At 33.4% G+C, this 13,968-nt stretch overlaps 3 protein-coding genes across 3 annotated transcripts in view; 2 read left to right on the top strand and 1 right to left on the bottom strand.

Moving 5' to 3' along the window:
* Nucleotides 1-319, top strand: part of LOC126852474 (protein pinocchio) — a 36,741-nt gene extending 36,422 nt beyond the window's left edge. Inside the window, exon 6 of the mRNA XM_050597315.1 lies at nucleotides 116-319. Within this exon, the coding sequence (XP_050453272.1) occupies nucleotides 116-226 (111 nt within the window). The 3' untranslated portion in view covers nucleotides 227-319. The remainder of the gene's footprint in view (nucleotides 1-115) is intronic.
* Nucleotides 320-3,341: 3,022 nt separating this feature from the next.
* Nucleotides 3,342-13,289, bottom strand: LOC126852211 (succinate dehydrogenase [ubiquinone] flavoprotein subunit, mitochondrial). Its single transcript, XM_050596760.1, has 9 exons — nucleotides 13,051-13,289; nucleotides 9,771-10,197; nucleotides 7,272-7,670; nucleotides 6,845-7,013; nucleotides 6,597-6,763; nucleotides 5,881-6,107; nucleotides 5,624-5,768; nucleotides 5,222-5,526; nucleotides 3,342-5,020 (listed from the first exon to the last, which is right to left on the bottom strand). The coding sequence occupies exons 1-9, from the start codon at nucleotides 13,114-13,116 to the stop codon at nucleotides 4,934-4,936; spliced, it is 1,992 nt and encodes a 663-aa protein (XP_050452717.1). The 5' UTR covers nucleotides 13,117-13,289; the 3' UTR covers nucleotides 3,342-4,933.
* Nucleotides 7,773-9,496, top strand: LOC126852464 (uncharacterized). Its single transcript, XM_050597307.1, has 4 exons — nucleotides 7,773-8,193; nucleotides 8,505-8,619; nucleotides 8,693-8,905; nucleotides 9,102-9,496. The coding sequence occupies exons 1-4, from the start codon at nucleotides 8,051-8,053 to the stop codon at nucleotides 9,222-9,224; spliced, it is 594 nt and encodes a 197-aa protein (XP_050453264.1). The 5' UTR covers nucleotides 7,773-8,050; the 3' UTR covers nucleotides 9,225-9,496.
* Nucleotides 13,290-13,968: the final 679 nt, after the last annotated feature.

The raw sequence follows: 13,968 nt of genomic DNA, 5'->3' as shown, positions 1-13,968 counted from the left end.
TCGTGAAGACATACAAAATTTTGTTGTAAAAATTAGGGAATTTAATATTATGTAACAATAATTATTTTGATATGTGGATTAATTACAAAAAAATCTATATGTATTCTCATTACAGTCCCATGCGAGTGGCAAGGCGAGATGGATCGGTGAATGCGGATTGAGCTGTGGACCTTCCATGGAGGAGTCGTTGGTGCCCGCATTTGAGAAACTACGGGCCACCTCGTGAACGGCGCTGGCCCAAGCACCGCCAACCATGCACAAGACTTAATCCATCACCATCCATCTAGCATCACCCATCACCATTGTGTGCAAGATTCAAGGGAAAGAAAGAACGTGTGAATGTGGACCGCGGATGATGCGTTACGTTCCTGCGGAGGGCGGCTGACAAGGAGGAAAGAATTAAAGGGATGTCTGTCGTCGGACTCCCGCGACTTTCCCCGAGATACAAAGTCGGATCCAGCTGGACCCTCGATATTGAGGATCAACGTCATCATTATCATCATTGGAAGTACAAAGCTACACGTCCAGAAAGGATTTCTACGATGTACTGAAAGATAACTACATTGCAACAAATTGGTACGAACTGCTCGTTATCGAGAATTCTCTTTCAAAGGATTTACGCTAATTCAATTGTTTTTTAATAAAAAATTCAAAATTGGGAGATAGGTAATCTGCAATTTTGTTGAAAAAAATGTTGCATTTTTCTTCAGTTCAAAAACATGAAACATTCACGAAGTAGATCCTTTGAATTCTTTTCAGATTGTATATTCTATCGCGACAATTCAATAGAGACGTGTAGCATTGACTAAGAACGATTAGGTGTGAATTGTACGAAACACACTCGGATAATTCTATTTCCGAGTGAATCTCGATTTACCCGACGATTTGTATATATCGTTCGAGATGCAAATTTCACGGTAAGAGAATAATTTTTTAAATTTACGTAGATACGAACGAAGCATGTTATAATCGAAACATATAACTCGCTATTTTGAGAGTTATACAAGGCAATGTTCTCAAGTGAATTAATTTTAACTATCCGTTTCGAAATATTCGATTTTATATCAAGCTATCCGTCAATTATTGCTCCTGAAAATGTTTGAAGCCTTTTTATAACAATTTTTCAATTCATTTTTGAATTTTTCAATTCAATTTTCTCGTGTCGTGTGCGTTAAATAAGAAGATTGCGCTTCAATTTAATAAAGCTGTATGTTCATAATTTCTATAAATTAAAATAAATTTGTGCTAAAAAACATTCTAAAAATTTAAGTTCCATTTGAAAACGATATAGCGCTATTTTAACATCTATACGATATGATTAACTATCATTTGAAGACGATCTTTGTCTCACAAATTACGCTATTCCTATTGTTATTTTCGAAATAACTTAAATTTCTGCACTTGTAGTGTTTCTAAAGCGACCGGTTCACATACTTATAGAAAATTTGATTTTTCGCCGCAGATTGATTATTATGAGTATTTTCAATTGTTTATATTAATTAAAATTGTCGCAACATTTTTGCGAGACGCTATTGCGCAAAATCACGATTACGGCGAGATTTTAATGATAATTTTAATGATAGTATAAAGATCATCGGTCGTTTTTACAACAGTCCGATAAACCTGTTTTTCACTTTCCTTTTTTTACGTAACAAAAGTTACATCTTGGCCTCTCTCGGTCGCGCAGAAGAGCGCGAATTTGCATTATGTAAATTTTAGGATAATTATTAGGTGACAATTCATCGATCGAGCGAACCGTCGGCGAAAAGGACCTGTTGACTTTTCGCGCGCGAGAGCACGACGTATCGATATTGTAAGTAAATAATTATTCGGTATCTCTCGCTTATATAAATTGTCACAATTATCATCGGCGAATCGAGCTTTGCGAATGTATACGATTATAAATATTAGTTTCTCATGTCTCTCTAGCGAGGATTTAGTGTTAATGTGACACGATTTAACCATCATAGTCCTAAGGATCGATAGGCAGAATCGATGTGTTACGAGAATTTGAGAAATATTATTTCCACAGATTAGAATTAGAGAATTTGTTCGTCATTTGAAGCGTTTTTGCACATTGGTACGGCGGTACGAAGGTAAAACGAAAAGGTGCACGAATTTACAACTGTATTATCCGTTTGCATATTGTAACGGAAACTCTTACACGAATCTCTCCTTGGGTCTATGAAAATTTCAAAAGAGCTGATTTATAATGCATTTTTCGATAAAGATACGTCTTGCTCGCTTTAAATCGTCCGCTTTCCCGCGGCGAGAGCTTCTTTGCCAAGTCGTTGGTAGAGATGCTCTGCCTCAAGTGCGCGTGATTGTCTCACGCATTTCAACAATTGTAGACTCGATACAAAATAGATTGCGAATGCCACAAATTTCACAGATTCTTGAAAAGAAAATCTCGAAAAACAAAAATTTTTAAAACAAATTATATCTACGTTTTTTAATAATATTTGGAAAAGATAATACGATTAATTCAATGCATATATATATATATATATATATATATATATATATATATATATATATATAATGTTTATATATGCGCATTATATTGCAAATATTTTAATGTATCTACTTAAATTATCACTACAATGCTCTTAATCTATAATGTCATTAATTGGCACTTGCAAGATTATTTGTGTCGTGCCATGTTTTGGAAAGCATTTACGTCGTGCCAATAACTTTTTCGGATTTTTAATCATTGTTTTATAAGAATTCCGTGCCGAAAGCGCCGTTTTTATAGCGAGATTAGGAACAAAAGAACGTTTACCGATTTTTCTCGGTAGTCAATATATATTACATCTTTATATATATTGCGAATGTAAGTACATGCTCATCAAAATGCATCCTCATTTATTAAATTAAACTGTATTGTGTAAAACTTTTCTAGGGTATTAGCTCGCAATGAGCTTTAGTTTAATGCTTTAGAAAGTGTCCTCGGTAGTAGTTTTTATTTAATCTGTGAACTTCTTATTTATGACGAATACTGCAAAAGTATGGGTTTAATAAATACTTAAAAAAATCTTGTGGCTTGTTAATGCGAACCTTATCACTTTATCTGCCTTATTGTCCGCTCTAGTTATCCTCTATAAGTATAGATTTAGAAGTAAATCGATATTTCGATATCTTCTTCCGTTTATCTTTTATTTGTATTATTTTCTGCAATAAATAAAAACTTTAATATATGTTATATGTTGCGGCAAAATAATCTTATTTAAAATATCAATTTCTAAGATTATTACTTCACAGTCCAGCTGTTACAGTTATCTTATAATTGTAAGCGTCATTTATAATGCATATTTAAATAATCCACTACATTATATAGTGAATTCATATAAAATTCTATCAACAATTTATTGATATCTTTCGTAATTTATGTACATTTCCATCATGCCAAGCAATATGTTCACACTATCTTTTTACAGATAATTATACACATTAAAAGTAGTATTTTCTATATTTGTGTGTGTCGCGTATTTTAATATATTATTTAATATATTTACTTAAACTCAGACACATATTCTACGAAGTATTATCAGTACATTGTTAGAAAACGACATAGAAACAGTTTTAATCAATAAAATTAAAATATTACATGATTATATTTTAATATTCATTATTTCTTATCATTTACTTTTATCTAAAATTGAGATATAATAATTTTGACCTAAAGCATTAATTATTTTGATAAAATGCAATGTTTTTTCATAAAAAAAAATAAATAATAAATGTAAATTTTTCTATTTTTATAACATTTCACAAAAAAAAAGAACAATTAATATAGCTTCTATGTCGTCATCTTATAAAGTAAGTATTCAGCCGCAACAAAAGTAACATATTATTTCAAAAATCATGCTCGTAATCACTTTCGCACGTAGGTAACGTATATAAATGTTCTAATGATTCAAACGATTTTCAAACAAAAAAGTATAACAGACATTGCGACAATATTATAATTTTCATTAATTTGCAAAAAAAAGTACAGATCATGAAAAGTAGCATTTAAAAATAAATCTTTTAAATAATTCTGTATAAATCTCTGTAATGCCAAAAGGATGTATATATAAACAGCTACAATAAACATAAAACATCGAAAACAATATAATAATAGTATTAAAATACTATCGCGTGCAATTGTTTATAGAACATCACCGCTCCATTAATAAATGAAAATTGCAAAAATTATTTATGATCATACAATAAACATTTGCACAGAAGATGAATAATTAATTCAAGAAATTCCCACTAGAATATTTGAAAGACCTTGATAAGTCTTTATCAAAACTTGCAAGAGTTTTATTATATAACAATTTGTATAATTCAAACATGACATTTGATTTTCTTCGACATTATACAAAGTTGTTCATAAGTGTTGCACGCGAGAGTACTGTGGCTTGAACGCACAAAGATCGCGATACATAACCGAATTGTATTATATTACAGGAGGAAAGAAAACGCATTTCTCCAAAATGTCCGTATTTTATAACCGGACTCCTTATCACGATTCTGTTCTGGTTTCGTTTATTTTATGTTGAACTGAAGCTATCGATTCCGCTGAGCGAAATCGAACTCTTCTATACAAAACGAGAAGGCAATAATCTCAGCATCCTACAAGGACCACTAAATCTGCTTGCGACTTGCGGCGCAAGCGATGACAAGAATCAACTTTGGCGAACTATGAAGTTTGTGTGCATATGTGTACGTGTGTGAAATAAATTAATACCTTTGCTGCGCACAGTAGTAGTAATAGTAGTAGTAGTAGAGCAAAGATCGCCGCGACGACAATGCTTTATTGCACTATTTCGATTTTAATTTGCGATTATTTAAAACATCGAGAATCGTGCGCAGACCAAAATTCAATGGCGATCAAAAAAAGTTCATTCTAAGGCGATGGATTCTAATATTCTATTATAGAATTGATTTAATAGGAACGAATCGCTGGTGGAACTGTTGCGCATTCCTGTTGGTCGAGCGTAACATCGATCACCGGTCTGTAGTCGAGAGAAACCTTAAATGCGAATAAAATACAAAATAAGTTATAAAATTAAAAATATTTTGATGTAGAATAATATTAAAGTTTGATTAGTCATGTACATAAACATTATGTATAAGTATAAATTAAATTGCCAGGTAATGATTATTTACAGATAAAATAATTTCTAAATTTCAATAGCTACATGTTCAATCTACGAATAAATGTAAAAAATACCTCTCCCGTTTTCAGATTGATCTTTGATAGCGTATGCTTTCTCCAATGCTGATCAAACGGCTTTGGCTGCTGGTTCTCAATCGGTTTACTGTAATCGTACTCGTCAATTCTGTCCTTGTAATCTTCGCGAGCATGTGCGCCGCGACTCTCCTTTCTGTTCTCCGCCCCTGCAATGGTCTGCATCGCGTTGACCATGAGATTTTGCAGTTCTAACGTCTCTATCAGATCAGAGTTCCATATTAGAGACTTGTCTGCGACCTTCAGTTCATCGAGTTTCTTGTAGAGATCCATCATCTTTCGATAACCTGAAAAAATTCCGTAACAATATTATGCAACGTTCATAAATTAAGCGTACAGTTGTATGTGCAACATAAGCGCGTGTAACATTGATGTTTTTCTTACCTTCCTGCAAAGTCTGGGCTTCTCTAAATACCGCCGCGTGCGTCTGCATAGTTTTCTGCATAGTCAGCCGCAATTCCGCAGTAGATATGGAACCATTGGCGTTTCTGACCCAATCTAAGTTAGCTACCGTCTCTTCACCCGCATTCTAAAATAAATATAAGATATAATTTGCGTTATCCACTATTCGTCTTACAATTAAAAATTAACTTATATAAAACGCTTATAACTTATTAAAAAAAAATAATAATACAACTCACAGGTTTGAGAGATCCAATTGTCTCGCCAGGTTTATTTTCTTGGGCAATAGTTTTAGCGCAAGCACGTCCAAATACGACTAAATCCAACAGAGAATTGGCGCCTAGTCGATTAGCGCCGTGAACAGATGCACAACCTGCCTCACCGCATGCGTACAACCCGGGTACTACTTTATCTTCATTGTTTTCCCTGGTTAACACCTGACCCTTGTAATTTGTTGGTACACCACCTATAATTTTGAGTATTACATTACGAACTAATCTTAACATATTTTATAAAAGTTGTAATAATTGCCCTAAATAACGTAATTTGCATCAATCTTGTAAAAGAATTAAATTCTTATGTTTTGATAGTTGCAGTTGAGAATATTTTCTTCCTAAGAAGAAACTCAACCGTGATATTTCCAATGTTGGCGTCATCGCAAACAATGTCAAGATTCTCGAGTCTGATGATTTCTCAAAGATTGGAGTCATCATATATTAATGCAGAGGAAAATTTATCGCATGCTTTAATCAAATTTTACGTTTAAAAGCAGAATTAAATTTATTATTGTTTTTCATTAATTTGCTAATTGTCGAAAATATATATATATATATATATATATACATGTAACATTTTTCTCAACTCTTTTTTTTTAAATACTAAGACAAAATATAATTATAATTACTTAATTATTTATTAATTAAAATTTACGTAAAAAAAAATTAATTAAACTTACCCATATTGTAATGGACGGTAGGTATGACGGGGATAGGTTCCCGAGTCACATCGACACCAGCGAATATCATTGCTGTCTCCGAAATTCCCGGCAACCGCGCGGCCAGCTGTTCAGCCGGCAGGTGGTGTAACTGTAAGTAAATGTGATCTTTCTCCGGTCCGACGCCTCTAAGTGAAGAAAAAGAAACTATATTTACCACGAATATTTTCAAAGATGCGACGTAAGTTCACCGATGGATGATGACTTACCTGCCCTCTCTAATCTCCATTGTCATAGATCTAGACACTACGTCTCGCGATGCCAGATCTTTTGCTACCGGTGCATAACGTTCCATGAATCTTTCGCCTTCACTGTTTATCAGATAACCGCCTTCGCCGCGGCTACCTTCTGTGATCAGACATCCGGCGCCATAGATACCTGAGGATGAATATAACTTTTGTTAATTCGTATTTGGAAATTAAAGAAATATTATTAATTTTATTGCAATCTTATCGTATGCAAAATGTTCTGAAATAATCGCTCTTGAATATTGAACATTTTAAAAATGTGAAATTTATTTTATTAAAAATATATACATTTTTAAAAATTGCCAAGTTATCTCAAAACCTCATTATTTAAAAATATTTCAGAAAAGTGAGAGAAAATAATATGAGCCTGATGCAATGACTAATGTACCTGTGGGATGAAATTGTACAAATTCAAGATCCTGGTTGGGTAAATTGGCCCTGGAGACCATGGCGGTGCCGTCGCCGGTGCAGGTATGCGCGGACGTACAGGAGAAGTAGGCGCGTCCATAGCCGCCAGTGGCGAGCACCGTGTTCTTGGCGTGAAAGCGATGCAACGTTCCGTCCTCGAGACAGAGCGCGATAACACCGCGACACTCGCCGTCCTCCATCAGCAGGTCGAGCGCAAAGTATTCGACGAAGTAGTTACAGTCGTAGCTCAGTGATTGGCCGTAGAGCGTGTGCAGCAGGGAATGACCGGTTCTGTCGGCCACGCAACAACATCGATGAGCCTGACCGCCCTTGCCGAACTTGAGTGATTGACCGCCAAATGCACGTTGATAAATCTTGCCTAACAAGATTCAAAGTTAAAATTATTTTTTTTTTTATTAATATTAATAATAGATAAAATACTGAAGTTTCCTCCCCATTTTTCTGTAAATATTTAAAAAAATGTAAAATAAAAAAATATAAATTATTTTAAATACATTAAAAAGAGTAAAAAATTTTAGCTAAAGATAAAGTTCTATGCATAAGAGTGTATGGTGATAAGTAGCAATCTTCAACTGCATGGCAACCAAATGATGAAATTTGTTATTTTCATAAAATTCGCCTTTTATTTTCTCGTTTGCAAGGACAAATTCTTGCTTGTTACAATTCTTACCAATAAGTAAGAATGCATAAGTGCATAAGTAAATATCGGTAAGTACACCTTTCGAAATCATTTAAATTATGGAAAATGACAACAGAAGAGAAGAAAATAATAAAATAGAAGACATAAGAAACGATGAAATAGAACCACAAGAAAAAGGTTCTTGTAATCAGTATCAGCTGATACCAAAATCTCCCTCCAACCGTAAATCCATGCGAAATGAGTGAGTTACATAAACAACTGTGTAATTAAATTTGTGTAATTAAATTAGATTATGCGACAGATAAACATATCTAAAAGTCGTTTTAAAAATTACATTTATTTTTAAATGATATTAAATTTACATTATTTTGAGAATATTATACTATATTAAGAAAATATCCAATATCAAATTTTTAAAAAATCCAGGTTTTCTCAAACATTAATTTATTTTCTATATTATTTTTCCTACATAATCTAATTACTATTATTTTCCTTTTATCATATGATTATATAGTTATAGTTAAACAAAGAAGATTTGTATTCCACTTCCAGGCAATACGACAGAAGGTCATCTCGCTCGCGATCAAGATCGCGTAGCAAGCCTTCACGGAGAAAGCAAGGGAAAAGTGCGAACGCCTTTCTTAATTTTATGCAAGATTTTAGGCAGGTAACGATAATCGCAAAAATTACAAAATAATATACGTGAATATTATAAATAAGGAATTATTGTCAAATTACAGAATTATAATAAGATAAGGAGCAAAGACCTGTTTCGACTCGGAGGACAGAAATGGCGACAAATGTCATCCACAGAAAAAATGCCTTACGTAGAGGCGGCTAAGCTAGCGCAGCAACAATCGCAGCAAAATAATAAGAATGAACAGCAAACTAAGACCAATGGCGGCGATATCTCGAAAAAGTCAGACAATGATCAGAGAAAAAAAGAACGAGAGGTTTATTTATTTATTTAATTACCATCTTTGTCACGTAACAAAATTACATCACGTCATTATCACGTTATTACATTCAATGAATAATATGTTAAAAAATTATATAAAGCAAAAATATTCAATATTTATATATGATACGGAAGATATACAAAATTAGGGAGATTTTGATTAGTCTTATAATATTTTGATATAATTCCAGAAAAGAAAAGAGAGAAAACGTTCCAGAAGCAATACAGACGATTCCGAGATGGAATCCGATTCCGCAACCTCAGGGACAGGCGCGACTATGACAAGCGAGGATGTCTCAGATCTGAGTTCTTAGATTAAAGCAAATCGCGATAGAAAACAAGAATATCAAGAAACATGTACATTTAGTTTATTTTGATCACATGTCCTACAATTTGATAGTACTATTCTAAAACTCGAATAAAGTTTAAGAGACCGCATTAAATAGCTTTTATATTAGATTTCTTTCACTCTCTATATTTTCTTGCAACATTATCTCAAAGCTTATACTACAATCATTTTGATCTCAATTGAAAAATAATTTAATTCTCCTACAACTTTTGTTTCAATACTTTTTATTAAAAAATGCACACTTTCCATGATATTTGTAAAAATGTATAAAACAACCATGATTTTGAGCTTTAATTTTTTAAGAAAGCATTCAACTCATATTTATCGGAAACTTTTTGTCCTGAGAATTAAATTTCCTATAAAATTTCAAAGTCTGGCCGGAACGTTTGAGCCCTATTAATTCTGTTATAATTACATGTTATAGAATCTTTTTGATTTTCTTTAAATTATTCTTTTTTTCTTTTCATTGTCTTTCAACACACACCATACATACATTATCATCTTCACTCACCATCATTGGTTCGACTGAAAGGCATGCCGCAGTTCTCCAGCTCGATGACGGCTTTGGGGGCCTCACGGGTCATATAATGAATGGCATCTTGATCGCCCAACCAGTCCGAGCCCTTGACAGTGTCGTACATGTGCCATTGCCAGTTGTCATCCTCCATGTTGCCCAGAGCGGCGTTGATGCCGCCCTGGGCGGCTACCGTATGTGACCTTGTGGGAAATAACTTGGTGACTACCGCGGTCTTGAAGCCCTCAGCCACCAGACCGTAGGCCGCGCGAAGACCGGCGCCGCCAGCTCCTACCACGACCGCATCATACGTGTGATCCACCAACGGGTATTGTTTGGAGATCGCGTCAGAGATCTTGGCCGCTCGTCCGTCCGGCGTGTGATGCAGCTTCCGGTTGCTGAGTAGCGGCAGTCCCAGCTTGTTCTGCGAACCGGAAGTACAGATAGTGAGAACGAAAAAATTATATATGAATAACAATGACATTGTAACATAGTAATAATAAAATATTTTTTAATATTATTTCTTACATATTTTATATTAAATTAACCAACTATGGTGGTATAGTTTCAACTTTATCATAAAATTATATAATATATAATTTTTTTTAGTTATATATGGGCATAATAAAAAAATTTAAAAATTTTGTTGATAAAGAAAAGCAAATAATTAAAAGATCTAAGGTTCTAATATATTTAATAGAAGAGAAAATGATACAGAAATTTACACTCTTTATAGTTCCCTGCTTTACGAATTTAACACATGTGATTGCTGAAGAAAATATAATTATTTCCTTTAGGAATTATGTAAGACACGTTACTTAAGTTAATGAGTCACGAACGCACAGTTGCGATCGCGTGTGCGCATACGTTGTTATGTTCGTTCAATTTGCGCCACATGAACGCGAATATGAAATTCGTTACTTGCAAGATAAAATTTTATGTGCCATTAGTTTACAAATATTATTTAAGTGTCATGAAAATATTGCAAAAAAAAAATGTCGCGCAAAAACTTCGAAAGAAATTTTTTTTTAGGATGTAATAAACAAAGCATCTTGATATAAAAAACTCGCTTAATATAAATAAAAAGAATATCATTAGATAAAAGAACAGTAATTTTAAAACTCGCGTAACATCTAAGCTTTCCACAGAAAGTTAATAATATATATTCTTATTGTAATAATTTAACGAGCAATTAATTATTCTTAATAATATTAAACTAATGCCTGCTGACTTATTAGCTGAGAATTGATTCAGCCGAGAAAAAAAAAACAAATTGCAAAATGAAAATCTTCAGTGCTTTATATAGTAGCATGTTCTAAATATTCAAAAAAATTTACATAGACTCGAAATAGTAATACGTTGAACATATTATCGTCCACAGAATAGAAATAGTACAATCAACATTAGATTATTTTATCGTCCAACATATTTAAGAAAACGCATTAGATTTCCTTGACATTTATCACAACGGTCAATTTGCAAAAAGGAGTATTCAAAGATAAAACGAATGTTTCTATTCGATCTTAAAATTGTATAGCAAATAATGCAAATATTTTTCAGTTTTTTTTAGGAAAAAAAATATTTAAAACCATTTTATTAAAAATATGATTTTCAGTTTAAAACATTTTATTTTGATAAATTCTGAGAATGTAAAGAATTATATATATTAAAAATTTATTTATTTAAACACAATTTTAATTTCATTGCAAATTTAAAATAATTTCATTGTTTGAATATTTCTCAAAAAATTCAATATATATATATATATATATATATATATATATATATATATATATATATATATCCATATGTCTTATGGTGCAAACAACCGTTTAAACCTACGATATCACGAAGGCATAATAGGTCGCGGTGTAAACAGTGTAAGACAGCAGTTTCTTTACATATGTGCACACCTAAATTTTATCTCTTTAATAAAGCTCTCACCATTTTTGATCTGATATCAAACACAATCTTGATAAACAACAATGTTATTCCGATAAAATCGCGTAAGATGTTCGATAGACCTAACGTCGTATAATAATAAATTTTGTACACTTATTTTGATACATATTTTTTTGCCGGGCAAATAATATTACAATCTAACAATGGAAATATAAAAATTCGAAGCTCGTTATCAATTCAAGTGCGACACCAACGAGATTTCGCGAAATATACCTTCACACTTATACCTCTGCATATATTTGTATAATATATACACTCAACATCTTTATCATATCAGTTTCACATATTAGTTTTTTATCTACAAAAAAAAATATTTATTTTTTTATTTATAATTCTTGATCAATAAAATAAAACAAGAATGAACAAAAATAATTAATATCAAAATAACATAAATATACAACTAAATAACATAATAAAAATAACATTTTTTACTAAAATTATATATAATTGTTATTAAACCTTGTCACTCTATTCCTTTCAACTTAAACAGATGCGTAATTGTGTATAAAAATAAAATGTAATTGATATATCGAATATTGACGAAAACACTGATATGAGAGTGCCTAGACTTAGATACACTATATATATGTATATATATATATATATATATATATATATATATATATATATATATATATATATATCGAATCACAAGCACCGTTAGACGTGAGCAGCCCTCGTTGACGTAACATATTGTAAGCCAAAGCATATGGAAATAGATGAATTTATTTTATCCTGCTATGAGCCTTTCAGGATACACAAAAAAACAGAATCGTAAATCTCTCTCTTTCTCTCTCGCGAAAGAGGAAGAATTGGAGGGATGCCGCGTGTTTAGTGCGGAACACGCGGCAAGACGGCGCGTTTCCGGGTGCGCGTATTTATTCGCGCGCATCTTACGTAATTGATCCGAGGTGCATCCGTGCATCCACCGTCGCCACCACCGCGGACGGTGGATAAAAAAAAATTACATAACGAAGTGGAAAATTCGCGAACCTGTAGATAGTGAACTTAACCTGCGATCCTGATGCGCGGTGTCGCGAATAATAGGAAACGAAAATTTAGAGTAAGATGGCGCGAGGTAACGCCAAAGTTCTAGGCCGGCAGGCTAGGTAACGCGAGATTCTAGGCCAGGTGTACTGAAACCGATCCAACTTCGTAGAGTTTCGTCCCTCGCGGAAAAATAGGATCCGTCCTTCATCCGGCTCGCAAACGTCACGCTTTCCCGCGAGACAATTCGGAGACGAAAAGAGCTCTACGATAGCTTCGGTTCTAATTCTCTACATTATCTGCTTCTATTGTAATGCAGTTCTCTCACCAACGTCGCCGTTCCTGGCAGATTCCTCGACAGCAACGACGCCGACAGCTTCAACAATCCGCTCATCCTGTGTCACTCCTGTCACCTGTGTCGCGATTCCCGTCAAGATACGCCCCCACTGACAAACCCGCGCGAACGCACTAACCCCCTGTAGAGTAGCGGCGACGAACGACAGTATCCTCTACTAACACACTTCGATCCGCACGGCTCGGCGGCTCGGCACCGACTGACGCCGGAAATCGCGCGCGCGCAGGGCTGCCAACGAGACGCGTTCAAAACAAAAAAAAAAACAGAAAACGAAAGGTGCCTGTTCTGGCTGCATTTCAAATGAGAATGCACGCGATCGAGTATATGCACTATTAATCTCAAATTATCGAGAAGGATCGAGTAAACATTTTATTCTTAATTTTCTAATCTGCACGTGCGCGGAATAGAAATGTCTTTACGCTTATATTTACAATATTTACTAATCGCTTTTGCTCTACGCATGCGTGACAAATATTAAGTAATGGGAGAATAAAGGAATAATCAACTTTGAAGAATAATTAATTTTAGAGAATATCAGCTGTTTGAGAATAGGGCGTTTGCATTTAAGAGAATTTGACATAATAGAAATGATTATTTGTGGCATTGAAGGAAAAGAGATAGGAGAAAATAGAAAAAAAATAGATATTGATATAAAATATGTAGAATTAATAATAGAGTTTCCAATTTATTAATAGATTTTTGTGTTCTCTTACTACAGACTCTTCCGCAAAATATATTGCTTTTTTGAATTTTTATGAGAAAAGAGAAAAAAAAATGCCAAGCGCGAATAAAATTTACTGTGGAGATTAATCGCGAGCTAGCGAATACCATTCTTAATTATTCTGAATAATTCGAAGAGCATATCGTGACGCAATTAAAACGAAAGAGAGT

The sequence above is a fragment of the Cataglyphis hispanica genome, chromosome 1 (assembly GCF_021464435.1).
Source record: "Cataglyphis hispanica isolate Lineage 1 chromosome 1, ULB_Chis1_1.0, whole genome shotgun sequence".
Classification (NCBI taxonomy): Eukaryota; Metazoa; Arthropoda; class Insecta; order Hymenoptera; family Formicidae; genus Cataglyphis; species Cataglyphis hispanica.
The sequence above is the reverse complement of the archived record's forward strand: the minus strand, read 5'-3'. Positions and strand labels throughout refer to the sequence as shown.